This window comes from Phacochoerus africanus, chromosome 3, assembly GCF_016906955.1.
Source record: "Phacochoerus africanus isolate WHEZ1 chromosome 3, ROS_Pafr_v1, whole genome shotgun sequence".
Lineage (NCBI taxonomy): Eukaryota > Metazoa > Chordata > Mammalia > Artiodactyla > Suidae > Phacochoerus > Phacochoerus africanus.
Window position 1 is genome coordinate 28854302 of NC_062546.1, and position 19929 is coordinate 28874230.

At 52.7% G+C, this 19929-nt stretch overlaps 1 protein-coding gene across 1 annotated transcript in view; it reads right to left on the reverse strand.

Annotated features, from left to right (window-relative positions):
- Positions 1-2851: 2851 nt before the first annotated feature.
- The window catches only part of ANGPT4 (angiopoietin 4), a 46504-nt gene continuing 29426 nt past the window's right edge, over positions 2852-19929 (reverse strand). The window contains exons 5-9 of the mRNA XM_047771423.1: positions 17063-17178; positions 14048-14149; positions 12590-12756; positions 6029-6159; positions 2852-5094 (exon numbers count right to left, since the gene is read on the reverse strand). Of these exons, the coding sequence (XP_047627379.1) occupies positions 4934-5094; positions 6029-6159; positions 12590-12756; positions 14048-14149; positions 17063-17178 (677 nt within the window). The 3' untranslated portion in view covers positions 2852-4933. The remainder of the gene's footprint in view (positions 5095-6028; positions 6160-12589; positions 12757-14047; positions 14150-17062; positions 17179-19929) is intronic.

A 19929-nucleotide genomic window follows, 5' to 3' on the forward strand; every position in this document is an offset into this window, starting at 1 on the left:
AGTTAAAATTTTAAAATTAATTAATTAGTAAGTTAATTTAAATTTAAAAATCAATTTTGGTGAGTCTCTGGATTTAAACTCTATGATTTCAGGACTGTGATCATCTGTCTGTCTTTTTTTTTTTGGCTGCCCTCATGGCATGCAGAAGTTTGAAGGCCAGGGATTGAATCTGAGCCATAGTAGGGACCTAAGCCACAGCAATGACAATGCCTGATCCTTAACCCGTAGAGCCACCAGGGAACTCCTCATCTATCTCTCTTGTTCACTCCCTCCCCATCACCCAGGCAGGCCTTGGTCCAGGCAGGTCCTCAGTATGTCCTTGCTGTGTGCATGAATGAACACGTGCAGGCGTGAATAAATACGTGAGTGAACGTGCCGGGTCTGGATGTCCACCACCGCACTGAACTTGCACGACTTCCCCATGACTAGATTCCCATCTCCCCATTGTGCAGATGAGGAAAGTGAGGCTCAGAGAAGTCTCACAGGGGAGTCAGAATGTATTGGGTGCTAGAGGCCATTGGACTTCCCTGCCCTCAGGACACATGACATCAGCTCAAACGATACATGCCCTCAGCTGTGCCATCCCATGTTACTCAAACACAAGAAAGGAATACATTTATGCTGGGTCTGGCCTGGACCAGACTCCATTCTCTAAAGGGCTGCTTCATCACAAGATGCTGATGCTGGAGTTCCCGTCATGGCGCAGCAGAGGCGAATCCGACTAGGAACAATGAGGTTGTGGGTTCGATCCCTGGCCTTGCTCAGTGGGTTAAGGATCCAGCATTGTCGTGAGCTGTGGTGTAGTCGCAGATGCGGCTCTGATCTGGGGTTGCTGTGGCTGTGGTGTAGGCCGGTAGCTACAGCTCCGATTCGACCCCTAGCCTGGGAACCTCCACATGCTGCAGGTGTGGCCCTAAAAAGACAAAAGACAAAAAAAAAAAAAAAGATGTTGATGCTGCTGTTGCCAAGGCAACGCCATTTGCTTTCTGAAACATCTTTAATGGGAGAGGTGAAGGCCTACATGCTCCATGAGCAGGAGGACGGTCTGGGAAAAGGGGTCAAATCCCCCGGCCACTGAGCCAACCCATCTTGATGTTGACTGCTCCCCTGTCCCCTGCAAAGGGCCACCTCCTACCCTGTCCATGATTGTTGTCTCTGGGGTGTGCACAGTGAGCTCCCTTCTCCAGTGTGGAAACATGGGGACATGAAGAGACCTCGGGAATGATGTATTCAGCCTGCCTGGCTCCATTGGGACCAGTAGGAAAGGCAGACTAGTCTTGAAAAACTTTCCAGAAAATTCCTTCAGCCCTTGATAGAGGTGGAAGGGTCACCACTTCAGCATTTTTGTGATCAGGGCCAAGATGCCTCTAGAGAGCTCTGGAAGAGGGAGGCAGACGACAGATGCAGGTGCCCTGGAGGTGGTGATTGGCTGTGCTGCTTGTATAAAACTCTTTCCCTCTCTGAGATCTAATTTCTTCATCACTAAAATGGGGAGAACACTAGCCTGATGCAGAGAAGGGTAACAAGGATTTTGCATAGGATGCAGTTTATCCTGGAAGCCAGTTCTTGCAAGCGGTGGCATCCAGGAGACCCAGCCAAGGCCAAGGCCACTCCAGCCATGCCCCCTAGGGCCTGGTGTACCCAAAGTCCCTTAGCTGTTCAAGTCTGCAGCCATGGTGAGTCAGCGTCACTCTTTTTTTTTTTTTTTTTTTTTTTTTAGGGCCGCGCCTGTGGCGTATAGAGTTTCCCAGGCTAGGGGTCGAATCGGAGCTGCAGCTGCTGGCCTACACCACAGCCACAGCAACGCAGGATCTGAGCCATGCTTGTGACCTACACCACAGGTCATGGAAACGCTAAGGATCACAGTAGATCCTTAACCCACTGAGTGGGGCCAAGGATCGAACTCAGATCCTCATGGGCACGATGTTGGGTTTGCTACAACTGAGCCATGATGGGAACACCTCAGCGGCACTTTTGGATGTCTGCAGGTGCTCTGTCCTTATTGCATAGATGGGAACTGGAGGCTCAGAGAGGGCCAGGGGCTCTGCTCCAGGGACAGAGCCAGGACTGCGAACGGTGTCTGACATCTCTGGACAGGACACAGAAGTGTCGGCAGTCTGGGAATTGGCTAGAGCATCGGGGCAGGGAGGCTGGGAGAGGGGGCAGAGATGGAGACAGAAGAGATAGGAGCCTGAGGGACGGAAGGAGAAAAAGCAAACACCTGTTCTTGCCTGCCCAGCACCCCTGCTTCCTGAAGTGGTGTCTCAGTTTCCCTAGGGCTCATCCACACAACTTGGGGGAGGTTCTAGGCATGATGATGTGACTCAGGTCTGGTGAACAAGAACCACAGTGAAAAGTGCAGGGTTGGACACAGAACCAGTCCTGTCTGGGAAGAATCATGTGTCTGCTGGTATCACTGGGAGCTTTTGGTCTTAGGGATGCTGAGGCAGGAGGGACATGAGCCATCTGTCAGGAGAGAATGTGACTGAGAATGAGGTCAGCCTGGGGAATGGCAGGCCCAAGATGTGGGGAGGTACATCATTGAGCACCTGGATCCAACCGCACCTGAATCCATCCCTAGACTTCCTGTATGTGAGTCAACCCATTTCTCAGAGTAAGGTTTCTATCCCTTGCACTCGAGAGTCCTGGCACAGAGAAGGAAGGGAAGTAAGAAGGAAGGATGAGTATTTTTAAGAACAGGTGTGTGAGGGTTATTCAAATGAGCTTCTTGGCCTTTTTAGAGAGATGGAGGGCAGACAGAAATTTGGACCCTCACTCCACTCGAAGGAGTTCTGCCCTGGGGCTCACAGCGTTGCCTATACCCTTGTAATACAAAAATAAATGCCGTAGATACAGAAATAAAATGTTTACCTTCCCTGGGTCCAGGAGAGGGTGTGGCATGCCAGTTTCTCCATGTCAGGAGCCCCATCTCTCCACCCCATTCAACCGCTTTGGGAACTAGCATTTATTAGGCCCCTGCTTCGTGCCAGGCTCTGTTAAGAAGTTGAAGGACATGGTCTCATTTCCTCCTTGCCCCCAGGGAAGTGAGGACGAAGCATCACCATCTCTACTTCGCAGATAAGACAACTAAGGCCTTAAAAGCCTGAGCCACTGGCTTCACGTTCAAGAGCCGGAGCAGGTCTGTTTGACTCCAAAGTCCTGCCCGTGGTACCACACTGCACATAGCAGATGCTAAATAAAAGCTTGCTGAGCAAATGCTGGATAAGGCCATGCTAGCCTTCTGGACAGCTGTCTTCCCCTAAGTTCAGTTCCCTCCTGCCTGAAATGTCACCATTAGCAACCACATCCTTCTGTTTCTCTGAAGAAGATCAGCATTAATCTGTGCTGGGTTACCTTGCAGACTGGCTGAGCGGGACTCAGGGGCTGGGGCAGAGCCAGGGGTGATGCAGAGGCCTTGTTTCCACCGCCCAGCCTCACCCAGGAGAAAACCTTTTGAAGACAGAGGTGCATCCTGGAAGCCGGGAAGGTGGGTCCTGGCTGGGCCCGGGTATTGGCTGAGGATGACAGGACTGCAGGGGCCTCATGTGGACTGAGGAGGGTGACACAGCAATGGGAGTGGGTGGCAGAGTGGCCCTGGCCCCTCTGAAAGAAGCTCATGGGGAGCCCCTGGTCTCCCGGACTCAGGCACAGGCCGAGTCTCCATGGACCCTCAGCTGCGGCTTCACTGTTGGATGAAGCAGGAGGAGGCTAGGGCTTCTGGCTCGGAGGCAGGAAGGATCTGGACCCAGCAATCAGTGTCCGACTCAAGGCAGAGTGGACAGTCCTCAAGCATCCCTGAACTTCAGCTGGTGTGAGCTGGGGTCACAGGGAGTGCTGCGGGCAGCCCCCAGGCCAGGATCTGTCTTCCTTCAGGGCCAGAGGAGCCTGGGAGGACACCGGCCCATGGCACAGACCCGAAACTCAGTTCTAGACCCTTCTTCAGGGATGGTGCGTCTAAGCCAAAGGTTCCTCCCTGCTGTTTTTAGAGGCTGATTGAGAACATCACTGGCCTTCAGCTGGGGGTGGAGGTGGGGGCGTGGGTTTCAGCTCATGAGGTGTGAGGACCTGGTTTTTCCAAGGGCATCCAGAACCCCGAGAGATGCTTTGGGATAAACTAGGACATTTTCAAATAAGTAAATTTGGGGAAAGCTGCCCACTCTAGCCCTTTCATGGGCAATCGCAAAGCACACGACCGCAAGAATGGCTCTGACAAGTCCTGCAGCTAAGGAAGAATGCCTGTTCTCATTGATGTAACTCCCTGTTTCCCTCCCTCACTTGATCATAGGTTTTTGTTTTTTTTTTTAGGGGGGAGTCCTAGCTATTGCCTCTGGAACAATACAAGACATTCTAGGGGTAAAGGCATCCTTCTTAGATCTCCTGGAGCATTGAGGGTTAGCTGCTGGGGCCCAGGAGTGGCGGATGGTGTGGGTGGAAATAAAGATTCCCATGATGGGGTGAATGCAGCTCCTTCAATCTTAAACAGGAAGTTCAAGGCCATCTCAAGGCTAAAGAAGCTGGGAACAAGGGATGGCCTTCCCGACAACATGGGGACAGAATCTGGGCTTCTACCTGGGTGGTTTCCTGCCTGTAATTCCACCATTAGTTGTGTATCCCTTGGAGGAGCCCAGTTAAGTCTGTTCTCAGCTCACTGAGGACCTTGAGCTGGCAGGTGGGCCCTGCAGGAGATAGGAGGGAAGGGGAAAGGGGGGTGCTGCAGAGGCAGGAACCCCCTAACGCCCACCCTGTCACAACCTGAGGGAGAGAGGGAGGCAGGCAACTCTTCTGGACTCCTGGGGCAAGGAGGGCTGGCTCAGGGGACCCAGGGTGTCCAGGACAAGGTCCTGGCACTGAGTCCTGTGTTTGGGTCCTGCTTGTCCAGAGGACACCACGTGCAGGTCCTCCTGTGGGTCCAGCCTCCGGGCCCGGCTGCTCCTTAGATGCCTGTGGGACGCACCATCATGCGGGTGGCACGCAGCGAGTAGCTGGGGCCCTGGAAGTAGTGCCAGCGGATGCCGTTGAGCTTGCGCACGTGGTGGCGAGCCGGGTAGTAGATGCCGTTGAGGTTTGAGAGGCCACAGGCATCAAACCACCACCCTGGTGGAAAAAGAGGGAGAGGCTTTGGGGACGAAGGGGCCCAGTCAGTGGGCTGAGGGCAGCCCCCTACCTCAAAGATTAGTCAGGGCCGCTGGTCCCTCTGGGAAGCCAGCTCGCTGGGGACAAGGCTGGGTGGGGATGGGCATGGGGGCGGCATGACCCTCCCAGACCCTCCGCTCAGCCTGTCTGCCTCTCCGTGTGCCTCTCTCTGACGTCTCTCTCCCTCTTTGCTCGGTTGCCTTGACTTTCTGGGTCCCTCTGTCTCTCATACACTGCGTCCATCTGTCTTTCTGTGAGCTGCATTTCCCTCTCCATCCTTCCCTCTGTACTACCCTCTGTTCCTGTGTCCGTCACTCTGTCTGTCAGTCCTGGTGTCTCTCCCATCTCCGTCTGTCCCTGTCTCTGTGTCTCCAGAAGTCTCCTTGGATCCCCGTCCCTCCCGTTTGTCCGTCTCTCACTCATCCTCACCTCCCACTCTCTCAGGCCTCTCCTCGCAAAAAACACCGCCTGAGCCAGAGTTGGTGGGCAGCTGCCCCTCTGCCCACCGCCACTCGCGAGTCCTCCCTCATTCTGATCCTGCTTGGCCTGGGAGGAGGGTGGCAGTGGCGGCGGGAGGTGGGGTGGGGAGTGTTGGGTCTGGGGTTGGGGTGGATTAGGCATCGTACCACCTTACGATGCCACTTAGACCCCTCAGAGGTCTCAGTGGAGAACAGGTGATGCCTGCTTTAGGAGGAGCTGAGACCCCAGAGGGGACAAGGACCTGGTGGGGGCGGGATGGAATGGATGAAGCACAGCCAGGCCAGCCTGTCTGGGTGAGACCCTGTCCAGTGCCCACTTCCTGATGGCACCTGGCTGCACAAGGACACAAGCAGGGAGGGCATGGGGGTGTTCCGCCCGTGGCAGGGGTGGGGGGCTTCACCCCGCCTAAACCCACCTCCAGACAACATTTGGGCGCACTTGCAGAGACAGTTGTCGTTGTCTGCATCACGGGTGCTGAAGTTGGTGCCCTGCAGGACCAGGCTGCTCTGGCGCCCCGCCGAGCCACTGTACCCATTCAGAGAAAGCCTGGAAGCCACCCGGAGGTGGTGATGGGAGAGAGGCCCAGAGTCAGGTTGGGGCTGGTTGAGGAGGGGGCTTTTCCCTCTGGTCATCCTGGGGTAGGGGGGAGCCCCAGCCTGGGGTGCTGGGCCATCTGCCCTCCTGGACTGCCCTCCCTGCTTGCTGCCTCCGGAGACAGAGAACACACTGTGTGCCAGGCCTCCCTCAGCTGGCTGATCCTGAGTCTTGGACGATTGTGAGAATCATCAGGATCATAATAATAATGAGGACCAAGGCTAACATTTCTTTGAACATCCACCACGTGCCAGGCATGGTTTAAAGTGCATCATGTGGGGTGTTCCCGTCGTGGCTCAGTGGTTAAAGAATCCGACTAGGAACCATGAGGTTGCGGGTTCGATCCCTGCCCTTGCTCCGTGGGTTAAGGATCCGACATTGCCGTGAGCTGTGGTGTAGGTTGCAGACGTGGCTCGGATCTCGCGTTGCTGTGGCTCTGGCGTAGGCCAGTGGCTACATCTCTGATTAGACCCCTAGCCTGGGAACCTCCATATGCTGCAGGAGCGGCCCTAGAAAAGGCAAAAAGACAAAAAAAAAAGTGCATTATGTGGGTTAACTCATTGTCATTTAATCCTCACAATGCCCCATTATTCCCAGTTTACAGAAGAGGAAACTGAGATCCCAAGAGCCATAGGAGCCTACCCAAGGTCTCATAATGAATGAGGGTGCGAGCCAGATCCCAGCCCCATGTGGCTCCATGCGGGAGCTGCTGGCATTCTCCTCCCTGGCCAACCATCCTGCACCCCCAGCCCCGTCACACCTCCTCACACCCACCCACCTCCTCCAGGAAGCCTTCCTTGACCACACCAGTCTGCATGGATCAGGACCCCGAGGCACCCTAGCCCTTGTGACTTCCACCCCTGCAGCCAGCTGGGGAGTGTTTTTATTTCTTTGTCAGACCATGAGGCCCTGGCGGGCCCATCCAGGCCTGAGTGGTGATCGTGACCATGAAGTCCGGGGGCAAAATGCCTGGATTTAAAATCTCAGCTCTGCCGGCTGGCCGCATGGCCTTGGGCAGCTTCAGTTTCTTCACCTGTTAAAATGGCATCTGGGTCATGGTGATGGGGCGACCTCCATGTGTGGCGAGTGTGGAGCAGCGCTGGCATGTGGGAAGCACGCAGCACGGGCAGTGCTTGTTGATATGCACCCTGTCCCTGTGTTCCAGCCCACGGCGCACGGTTGGCACAGGCTTCCACTGAGATTGGCTGGAGGGTGTTGGGGGCTTGTAGTGGGGCGGGTGTGTGTGTGTGTGTGTGTGTGTGTGGTGCTGCACCGGCAGCTGAGGAGGGAGCCGATTTCTCGGCAATCAAGAAGGTCCTACTGGGAGAGGCGAGTGGACACTGGATGCATCCAGGGCAGCTCAGGGAAGCTGCCCCCAGTGGGATCCAGAGGAAATGTGTGGCCTGGGCGTGTGGCCTTGTTCAGTCCCTGTGCCTTCCACCATGACCTCTGTCCCACCACGGGCTCTGTCCTACCACAGACACTGTCCCACCACAGGCTCTGTGCCACCACGGGCTCTGTCCCAACATACACTCTGTCTTTAAGGGCAGCTGTAAAGCCTTAACTGTGCCCTTGATTATGCCATCCTGGACTTGCATGACTGGTGTTGCAAAGCACCCCTCAAGAGGCCCACCTGGCCGGGAGCTCCCTGGGGTGAGGACAGGCAGGTGAGCCCACCAGCTCATGTGGTCCCAGCTTCTCCTTGTGGCCATCGAGGGCCCCCCTCAGGGCTCAGTTCATTTGGCATCGCATTTAGTCAGGGGCTGCATGGAATCAGTGCTGGACAAAGCCGGATGGTTTCACGGGATCCCTCCAGCAGCACTGGCCCCCCACTGGCCCCAAGTCCTCAGCTCAGGCTCTGCCTCTCCTCCCCTCCCTGCTAGGAGCCAGAAGGAGGTATGCGTGTGGGGTCTGTGATCTTGAGGGACCCCTAAGTCATGGGCTGAGAAACCTCACTTGAGCCATTGCTCAGATGCACTTCAAACACAGTCATGGTTCAAGCCTGGGGACCCCAGACAAATGCACGACTCCTTGGACATCCCCGAGTGAGACACATGAGGGACGTGAGTGTGTGTCTATAGTGGTGAGCATTTGGATATGAGTATTTGCGCCCGCGTGTGTACGTGGGTGTGTTTTGAGTGTACGTGGCAATATCTACGGTGGCTTTGAGTGTGTGATCGGGAATCTGTCTTCGTGCCTGGGATTGTGCATGTGTTTATCTGCCAGGGCTTCTCTGAGGCACATTTACACATGGGTCTGGGTGTGTGTCTGCTTGTTGGTGTAGCTATGGCACTCGTGTGAGTCTGTGCTCTGAAGGCCCGTGTGTGTACCCAGGGGTGAGGTGAGCTCCTCCATGTGTGCATGTGTGTCTGTGTGGCCCTGTGTGTACGTGCACCTGTGCCATTATCGGGTCTGGGTGTGTGGGCACCTCTGGGAGGCCCGTGCCTGGTGTCAGTGTGTGTCAGTGCCTTGACTGTGCCACGTCTCCGCAGGCTTACGCATGCGCCCCAGCCAGGCCCCAGAGGGGCCCCATTATTGTGTCTGATCGACGAGGGTGCCCCTCCCACACCGAGGCCCCTGCCCCAGCTGCTGACCGCCCGCGCCTGGCCGCCTCTGGGTTTCCCTGTGGGGACCCTCCCCACCTCACCAGGCAGCTGACTGTATGGTGGGAGCCCGGGGACCCAGCATCTGTTTCTGCCACTCTCCCTGTGGCCCTTCTCTGGCAGTTTCTAGGCCCCCCTGCGTTTTCCAGGATCCTCCAAGCTTTTCCCGGATGAGTTTCCTTATGGTCCCAGCAGCCGTTAAAAGTCTTGCTCAGGACTGGGTTTTCTTTTTTTTTGTTTTTTTGGTTTTTTTTTTGTCTCTTTGCTTTTTCTAAAAGGGCCACTCCCATGACACATGGAGGTTCCCAGGCTAGGGGTCTAATCGGAGCTGTAGCCACTGGCCTACACCACAGCCACAGCAACGCAGGATCCGAGCCGTGTCTGCGACCTACACCCTACACCACAGATCACGGCAACACCAGATCCTTAACCCACTGAGCGAGGCCAGGGATCGAACCCGCAACCTCATGGTTCCTAGTCGGATTCATTAACCAATGAGCTATGATGGGAACTCCAGGATTGGGGTTTCTATGGCATTTTTGATGTCAACTCTCGTTCTGCGCCCCCCGCCCCCAGAATATACCTGCTGCCTAGGCTGCCCTCTTTTGTCTGGCACATGCCCACTCTTCATAGGCATCATCTCCTCCAGGGAGCCTTCCCAGATACACAAGCATCTCTTTGCCCTATGCTTTCCCTGCAGGCAGCTCCTGTCTTTCTAGGGCTGTGGGACTGCCTGTGGACATACTCACCCCCAGACATGCATGACACATTGCACTGTGAGCAGTTTTGAGGGGTCAAGCACAGGTCTGAGTCTTCCCCAAGGCCAGCTCGTGCTCGGCACAGGGCACGTGTGCAATATACCATTAGTATTATTTAGGGTTCCGCAGAGGGTCAGATAGATGTGGGCCCTCTTGAGCCCTGAGCATAACAGTCTGGAACCTTGGGCAGGGAGCTCTCCATGGCTCAGATAAAAAGCCAGAGGCAGGGCGTCAAATTCACATAGGAGAGCACGATAATGGGTTCCAAATATAATATACACGTATGTACATGTTTATGGATGGATATAAATAATTGAGATATATGTAGATGCAGAAATATTATATTCCTGTCTTTGAATTATATTGTTTGTATATATCCACCATTGGTTTTTTATTTTTTATTTTTATCTTTTCAGGGCCACACCTGTGGCATATGGAAGTTCCCAGGCTAGGGAGTGAATTGGAACTGCAGCTGCTGGCCTACACCACAGCCACAGCAACGCAGGATCTGAGCCATGTCTGCAACCCACACTGCAGTTCACAGCAACGCTGGATCCCCAACCCACTGAGCAAGGCCAGGGATTGAACTCACGTCCCATGGATACTAGTCAGGTTTTTTACTGCTGAGTCACAATGGGAACTACTCCCCACCCCCTGCCTTTTTTTTTTTTTTTTTTTTTTGAGCCACCATTTATTTAACACTTATGCTAGGCGTTTTTCCACAGATTATTTCAATTATGACATATAAACTATATTTTACAGATAAGGACCGAAGCACAGAGAGATTAGTAACTTGTCTAAGGTCATGAAGCCAAAAAAGCAGTAGAGTCAGGGTTTGTATATAGAGCCTGGCTCCAGGGCCATGTTCTTTTTTTTTTTTTTTTCTTTTTATAGCCACACCTGAGGCATATGGAAGTTCCCAGGCTAGGGGTTGAATCAGAGCTGTAGCTGCTGGCCTATACCACAGCCACAGTAACACCAGATCGGAGCTGTATCTGCAAACTATGCTACAGCTCGAGACAACACCGGATCTTTAACCCACTGAGCGACGCCAAGGATGGAACCCGCATCCTAATGGACACTATGTCAGGTTCTTAACCCTTTGAGCCACAGTGGGAACTCTAGGGCCGTGCTCTTTAGTGCAATGAGATACTTTTCTTGATGTTTCTTCCCCAAGAAAAATAGCGGATTCTGGACCTAGGCCACAGAAGCTGATGCCCAGGATCTGGGTTATGGAGATGAAGCTGTTACATGTGTAGGGAGGACCAGGGAGGCTCCCCCAGCTTCCTGTTATGCTCTTACCATGTCCCAGGCACCGGGGATGGGAACAGCAGTGAACTTGCACGGAGCAGGCCAGCCAAGTGTGGGAAGGGCTGGCTCAGGGACAGTAATTACAATATTATTTACTGAATATTTATTAAGTACCAGCGTTGACGCTCTACATGTAGTATTGTTAGAGCTTCATAACACTTTGAATGAGGGAGGTATACCCAGGGCACCGATTTTGTGGATAAGAAGGTGAAGGGACTTGCTCAAAGCCACTCAGGGAGATGGGGATAAAGCCAGGAGTTAACCTTGGCTTCGCAGGGCAGTGGCTTAAATAGGAATCAGCAGGGTGTTGTGGGTTCTCAGCCGGAGGAGCTGGGGGCATCCAGCTCAGCCCTGCCTAGCCCAGGCCAGGGGATGCTTCATTCAGCTCTGGACCCTGCACTTGGAGGAGGGACATTATCCGATTGGGTTTGGTTCTATAGGAGGGATGTAAGAACCAGCTCCCTGGGGCATTTCATAGAAGGGAGGGGTTAGGGGCACAGCACTGAGAAGCCCTCAGAGGTGGAATCAGGCTTGTAGTGCAAGGGGGCAGAGAGTCATCAGAGATGATTTAGGAGGACGTGACCTCCCCATTAGTGGAGGCTTTCCAGCCGTGGCTGGATGATGATTATGGCTGTGGAAGAGAGTCTAGCATCATATGAAGAACCAGATGATGTGCGATATCTTTGTGGCCCTGGAGCTTGCATCTTCTCAGTTCTGGCCTGATTCCAGGATAGCTTATGTTCAAGATCCTTGAGTTTCAAAACCAGGGCCTGCCTAACCTGTAACTTCAGGCAGGGGACAAAAGCTCTGTGTCTCGGCTTCTTTGTCTTTTTCTTTTTTTTCCTTTTTAGGGCTGCACTAGTGGCATATGGAAGTTCCCAGGCTAGGGATTGAACCGGAGCTATAGCTGCCAGCCTATGCCACGGCCACAGTAACGTGGGATCTGAGCTGCATCTGCAACTTACACCACAGCTCATGGCAATGCCAGATCTCCCACCTACTGAGAGAGGCCGGGGATCAAACCCATATCCTCATGGATACTATTGGATTCATTTCTGCTGCGCCACAAGGGGAACCTCTTGTGTCTCAGTTTCCACATCGCTAAAACAATGCTTACCTCAGAAGGCTGTGAGGAGGATTAAATGGAATCATGTGCCTGGAACATAGTAGGTGCTCAATAAAATGCTCATTCCTTTTCCTGAATGGAGCCAAGAACCAGGCTGAGGGAGGGGTGGGAGACCGTGATTCTAAAATATGCTTTAAGCCCATCCTGTAGTTAAAAAGCAGAGGTCCAGAGAAGGCTACTTGACTCGCCCAAGTTCCCAAAGTGAACTTGAGCAGAGCCAAAACGAACCCAACCCCCCGATTCCTAGCCTCGGGACCGTTCCGCCTCACGCCACCGCACAGGACAGGCTGGGAAGATCACCACCCTGCTTCTGGGCCTCTGTTAAATGACCGACTTGGGGTGACTGACCTTGGAAGGCTCTTTCCTGCTCTTAGGAGGGCAGCATCAGTGACATTCTCTCCACCCCACCCAGTGGCCGGGATGTGCTGAGTGCTAACCAGCCGCCTCCAGATCCCGTGACGTGCGCCCAAATGGGGGACAGATGGCGGGATCAGGAGACGCCCAGGGACTGACCCCTGGTGCAGATGCTGTAGCCACTAGCCCAGGACCTCCAGCCCACCCACCAGCCTGGGCCCCAAGCCCACCTGTACAGCTGCCCCTCGCTGCCCAGCTGGAAATGCTCATACTGGGCATAGGCTTCGTTGCCTTCCCAATCTTGGAGCTCCACACGCAGAGAATAGGCTGCCCTGCTGGTGAGCTGATGCACCACCTCGTTGCCCAGCCAGTGCTCCCCGGCTGGGTTGCCGAAGCCCTAGGGAAGGGGAGAAGAGGGGTGGGCTGCATGCCAAGGATGCGGGTTATGCCTCTGGTTACGCCCATTGTGAGAATGGGGCTGGGCCAGGCTCTGGGGACACTTACCCGAAACCACTTTGCTTAATGACCGAGTTGATAAAGTATAGTCCAGGCAGGCCTGGGGATGGGAGCTCCCTACCTCCTAGAGCAAAAAGACTAAGACCTTTGTAAATGTAAAAACCTGTTAAAATGTAAAAATAACTGAAAGTACATTTCTATGAAGTTCAAGAGCAGGCAAAAACCTGTGGTGATAGACATGATAATAGTAACTGCTTTGGGGGGAGTACAGACCTGGAGGGGACATGAGGAGGGCTTCTGGGGTGCAGGAAGTGCTGTATACCTAGCTTTGAATGATGGTCAGGTGGGTGAATGCATATGTGGAAATTCACTGAATCTTACACTTAAGATTTGTGCACTTAGCCGAGTGCATATTAAATCTCCATTAAAAAATAAAAACTCAAATTGGCTGCATAAATGGTTGAGCAAACTTTGATCAGTGACATGGCAGCCACTGCAAAGTTTCAGTGACGTAAAAATGGAAAGCTAGGAGCGTTGGGTTTCTTGCCATCAGTGTCCTAGAGTGGCAAGAAACCAATGCCCCTGGCCGGAACAATGATTCAGCACCAAGGACAAGGCACGCCAAAGCCCCACTCCCCATTTTGGTCATGCTGCACTACCCATCAGCCCAATGGTTACTATTCAGCACTCTTTGGTGTATTTCTGTTTCTGAGCACCCTATTTCTTGTTGTCATTTTAATGATTCTTTAAATCAATTGAGATTAAAGGATCTTGGGTTTAAGAACACTCATAGCTTCCTTTGGTATTTATTTTTAAATATTTATCAAATGAACAGCAAGCAGACACACAAAAATAGTATTGTCATGTATCTGTGCAAGTATCTTTTTCTATTCCTTTCGTTCTTGAAAACTTTAAGAGCTTTTGAGTCAGCTTGCCAAAAATCCTTTATTCAAAATTTAATTAAAAAATTGGAAGGCAATCCGACACTATTCCTTGTCTTGTAAAATGCATGGGGTCTTTGAGCCAGCAATTTTGCATTAAAAAAAAAAATCTCTCCTGCAGTGTCTTTGCTAAGACAAAGACCTTCATTTAAGCAAGGCAGCCAGGGGTCGGCAGCGGAGATGACTTTTTTCTGTTTCCTTTCCTGTAGCCTTTAAAAACCCTTGCCCATAATCCCCTTCCTGCCCCAGATTTCGGGGCTAAAAAGCTCCTCCCCAAGGCAGCAGTGTTACCTGTTTGTAATCCTTCCAGTTGCGTTGGAAATTCACGCTGCCATTCTCGCGGCGCTGGATGAGAGTCCACCCACCTCCGTTGGCCTCCAGGTCACAGAACACCTGGAGGGAAATGGGGAGGGGAAGTTGGAAGCCCTAGGAGGCAGCCAGATGCCAGATCTGGTCCAGCCTGAGGGTGACTTGATTGACAGAACCTCACAGAGCGGCGGGCCAGCCAGGCTGTCAAGAGCATCAGAAAGATCCAGGTCCAAATTCCCTATCCTTGTCTTCATTTCTCTAAAGTGCTGGGCAAGTGATGGCGTCTTGGAGCCTTCCTTTCCTCATTTTTTTTTTTTTGGTCTTTTTTGTTTTTAAATTTTAGGGCCGCACCTGTGGCATATGGAGGTTCTCAGGCTAGAGGTCGAATCAGAGCTGTAGCTGCCGGCCTACACCGCAGCCACAGCACCGCCAGATCCTAGCAGCATCTGTGACCTACACCACAGCTCATGGCAACGCCGGATCCTTAAACCTGCTGAGTGAGACCAGGGATCGAACCCGTGTCCTCATGGTTCCTAGTCAGATTCGTTTCTGCTGAGCCGTGACGGGAACTCCCCTTCTCTCATTTGCAAATTGAGGATGTTAATACCTTAACCTCTTTGTGCCTCAGTTTCTCATCTGAAAACCGGGATCGTTGTGAGAATTAAATGAGTCACCCACTAAAGAACAGAGCCTGGCACATACTAGGAACCAAGCAAATGGAAACTTTTCATTCCCTGTTAGTGCAAGGTTGCTGTGAGACATAAATGCCAAGGTGTATAAAGCGCTTGGCACACAGTGGAGTTTAGGAAATGTTATTACCTTCAGTGGACAAATGTTTTCTGAGCACTTACTATACGCCAGGCTCCATTCAAGGCACAGGAGATGCCAACATGGATGCTACAAAGAGTTCTATCTCTCAAAGAGCTTCCCACCCATCACAATCACATCTTTCAGTTTAACTTTTGCTCACATACGATTTTTCCATCACAGTGTTCTGGGAGGGCACGCTTGGCGCCTGGCCCTGTACTAGATGAACCAGAGACAAATCAGAGATAAATGAACCCCCAGAGCTGGCTTGGTCTGGAGTAAGCTAGCAGACTGACAGGGCTACGTCTGATAGGGCTGGAAGACTACTGAATATGAATATTTGGGCAGCGATAAGGAGAGTTCCCCCAAAGAGTCATGGGGCAACCCCGGAAGGCTTCTCGGGGGAGGTGGCACTGGAACAAGGCCTTGGATGATGTACCTGCCAGATAGAGATGAATGGAAATGGCATTTCCAGTGGAGGGAGCAGCAGGCGTAGGGGCTCTGAGAGGATAAAGGCCTACTCGGAGAGAAGACAGTGACATCTCTTGTGAGGGTAGCAGAGGTGGCAGGAAGGGAAACTGAGGCCCAGAGAGGGGAAGGGACTTGCTCAAGGCAAATGGGTCAAAATTGAAGCTGAAGTTTGAGCCCTGGTCTCTTACTTCCCAGGCCAGCTCTTACCTCTCTATCAGAGTTCCCAAATTTTAGCTATTCACGCCTTCTGAATTTCCACTACAGCTGAATTTACTTAATTTCATATAAAATTCATAAAATGGTGTCTTTTTTTTTTTTTTTGGTCTTTTTGCCTTTTCCAGGGCTGCTCTCGTGGCATATGGACGTTCTCAGGCTAGGCGTCTGATCAAAGCTACAACTGCCAGTCTACACCACAGCTGCAGCAACGTGGGATCCGAGCCGTGTCTATGACCTACACCACAGCTCACGGCAACGCCAGATCCTTAACCCACTGAGCAAGGCCAGGGATCGAACCCGCAACCTCATGGTTCCTAGTTGGATTCGTTAACAACTGAGCCATGACGGGAACGCCAGTGGTGTCTTTTTAAAAGCTTAAATACTCAGATCAAATGTGTTTTAAAAGGAAATCTCATCAATACCCTAAAAGGGAAAATTAGTAAACTCGCCTTTATTCAGATAATTGTAAAAATACATACAATCGGGCTAGAAATTGAAGGCCCGATCTCTTTTTATTAAAAGGGGGGTTTAGCAGGTGTATGAGAACTGTTAAACACAATCTGAGCTGCTCTCCTTGATAGATTCAGTAGGGTCCAAAGAAAACTGACAAGGGAATATAAAGTGGGGAAACTGGCTAGTTGTTCCCCAAACTCTTCTACCTCTGGGCCTGGCCCCCCAATTTCCCATCCTGACATTCACAATTTCCCTTGACCACCCTCCCATCTGGTTCAGGGCAACCTTGGGAGCCACTCATTGAAGGTGGTGGGGCCTCTATCAGCCCCCATCCCCAATTTGCACCTATACCTGCCTTCAACTGGACTGTGTGTAAATTAGAAATAAACTTCTTTGTGTTAAGCCCAAAGTTAAGTTCTTTGTGGAACTGAAATTCTTAAAGGTTTGTTGGTTATATCAGCTACCATTTACCTGAACCGACAGAGAACCGTTTCCTGCTATTCCAACTTAAAGGCATCCCTGAGAGTTCCTGTCATGGCTCAGTGGTTAAGGAACTGGACTACCATCCATGAGGATGCGGGTTCGATCCCTGGCCTTGCTCAGTGGGTTAAGGATCTGGCATTGCTGTGAGTTGTGGTGTGGGTTGCAGATGTGGCTCAGAACCTGCGCTGCTGTGGCTGTGGTGTAGGCCAGCGACTATAGCTCTGATTCGACCCCTAGCCTGGGAACCTCCATATACCACTGGTGTGGCCCTAAAAGACAAAAAGATTAAAAATAAATAAATAAATAAATTAATTAATTAATTAAGGCATCCTTGGAAAAGATGCTGGAGAAGGATGCGTCACCAGCTTTGGGACCTTCTGCTTTAACTGCATGATCTGACACCCAAATGGGTTGGGGCTCCAGAAGGTAGGGTCACACCCACCTTCTCCAGAATCTCAGATGTTGGACAAGGCCTGAAGCTGAAGTGGGGGTGGGGTTGGAGGGTTGTCTGAGCAGCCTTTGGCTCGGCACCCTCTTATGGCCTCGGCCCCCAGGGAGCCCCCTGACCTTTCTGGGCTCTGTCACGTTGGCCACATGGATGGTGTAGATGCCGCTGGCATTGGCCCCGAAGCGCTGGATCTCTGCACAGTCCTGGAACACCTGCTCAGCTGCCCTCATGGAGGCTGAAGTGGGACAAGGTAAAAACAACTGGAGGTGAGCTAAGGCGAGTGGGAAGGCGTCGGGGGTCACTCCAGCCTGCTCTGTGTCAGGTTTTGGGCTGGGAGGTGCTGGGGACAGGGAGATGTATTGGACCTGGGTTTCCTAGAGGAGCTGACGGTGAGCTGGGACCTGGACAAGGAGCAGGAGGCGCCCGCATGAGAAGGGGCGAGGGTCCCAGGCACAGGGAACAGCATATGCTCAGGCTCCACGGTGGGAACAGTCCCGGGGGGTGCAGGGAATGTGGTGAGGGGAGCTGACGGAGGCCATGGACGGGAGATGACTCACACCCTGATGGCAGAGCGGAGGCCAGAGGGCGCTCCGGCCGTTTGATGGACCTGAGAGGAATGGGGTGAGGCTGGCACAGAGGAGGTCAAGGAAGAGAGATGAGGCTGAGAGTTTGGCCTTGAATGCCAGGCTGAGGAGTCCAGTCTGTGCTGAGGAAGAGCGCTCTGGCCAGAGTGTAGAACAGCCACCAAAGTGGATGAGACTCAGAGCAAGGAAGCCAGAGATAAGCTTCTGGAATCTTTCAGGACAGGTAACTGGGGCTTGAGCTCTACTGAGGTCCATTTGACAGGCCAGGAAGCTGAGGCCCAAGAGTGCGGTCACTGGCTCGAGGGCATAGAGCTGAGTGGGGCAGGAGGAGGTGGGCAAGGCTTTCCCTCTCCCCAGGTCTTATGGGCCAGAGTCCCCTCCACAGCCTACTCCTTCAGCCAGAGAGCCTTGCAACCCTGAAGGTGGGCCCCCTCACTAGGCCTGCCCCGGGAGCTGACTGACTGCTGGCCTCAAGCACCTAAGCATCTTCCCTCAGGAGAATATTAATTTATTTTTATTATTATTATTTTTTTGTCTTTTTTGCCTTTTCTAGGGCCGCTCCTGCAGCATATGGAGGTTCCCAGGCTAGGGGTTGAATCGGAGCTGTAGCTGCCGGCCTACGCCAGAGCCATAGCAACGCAGGATCTGAGCTGCGTCTGCAACCTACACCACAGCTCACGGCAACGCCGGATCCTTAACCCACTGAATGAGGCCAGGGATCGAACCTACAACCTCATGGTTCCTAGTCGGATTCATTAACCACTGTGCCACAACGGGAACTCCCCAGGAGAATATTAATTTAATGGCTGAATCCCACCAGGGCCCTGAGGGCCTCCAGGCCCAGCCTGAAAAAAGACTCTTGGTAAATAAACAATAGAAGTTTCCCATCCCCTCTCTGGCTCTTTTCATGGGATCCAGTGAGAGCTTGGGCTATGATTCCACCAGAATCCTATCTCTGGGTAGGTGGGTATCCGAGGATAGGGCTGGAGTTCCAGATGGATACATATCTGCATCAGTGGAGAACCAGGAAGCTATCAAGGGGTCTTTGGGCCTCATACTTGAACTTGGACTCTGAGTCTTGGAGCTGGGGCCCTGTTAAAAGGAGACTGCTGTTCCCAGATGACAAATGAAGGGACCAAGGCCCCAATCCACCCGAGTCTGTGCACCAACTTTCCCTGGGCAGGGTCTCCACAGCCTTACCTGTCAGCCACCCTGGGCCCTGGGGAACAGGAGTCCAGCTAAGCCTGGTAGGGTGCTGGCCTGGAGGTGGGCTGGGACAGGCCTAGGGCAGAGCTAGGAGCTGGCCTCAGAGTTCCAGGCACTCTTGCCTAGGTCCTGTCCACTACAGTTGTCCTTAGTCAATGACAATAGTCTCACCAACAGTAATGACAACAAAAGTGACATACCCACCATGTATTGTAGTGCTTCTTGGCCAGTGACGGCCATGGGCAGTTTGGAGCCAGGAAAAATATTTTCAGGGAGCATAAGAGCAAGGATAGACCAGTATGGACATGCAACATAGTCTGGCCCCAGCCTGGAGCCCTGAATCTTTGAACCAGCTTCACCTCCTTTTGGCCCTAGGCCCTGTGCTCAGCCCCTTTGCGTGCTTGAACTCATTTGATCCTGTGCAAGAACTCTGTGAGACAGGTGCCATTATTAGGCCCATGTTATAGGGAAGGAAAATTGAGACTCTAAGACGTTAAATGTGTGCAAAGCGTGGGTGCTAGTCAGCGAGGGAGCCAGAGCTCGAACCCTGCTCCATCTGACTGGAGAGCCAGTGCCTTTCCTACGACCCGCCTCCCCTTGGGTCACCGCCACGGAGCGTCTGTAAGGCTGGACAAAGAGACCTCGTCACCCCATGCTGCTTCGGACACTGTGCATTGGAGAGGTCTTTTCTACCTGGGTCCCCACCCTTCTAACATTTAGAAGGCCCTGAGTTCTCCACCCCTTGTCCGCCTCCGCCTGCCTAGGACGAAGCCATGCAGAGAGGGGTGCAGGCTTCCCGCTGGCCTTCATGGATGCCCGTTTTCTGTGCCCGTCTCTGTTCAATTTTTTTGTTTTTGCTTTTTAGGGCCACACCCACAGCATATGGACGTTCCTAGGCTAGGGGTCGAATCAGAGCCACAGCCACAGCATCTTGGGATCCGAGCTGCATCTGCAACCTACACTACAGCTCATGGCAACACCAGATCCTCGACCCGCTGAATGAAGCTAGGATTTGAACCTGCATCCTTGTGGATACTAGCTGGATTAGTTTCCACTGCTCCACAACGGGAACTCCTCTGATCTTCTGTTCTACACCTGGCGACTAATTCTCTTCCAGTTTTTCCATCTAGTCAGGAGGGAGAAATGACTCCTAGGGCCTCTTCCCTGGACACAGTGGGACAGGAGGACAGATGTTT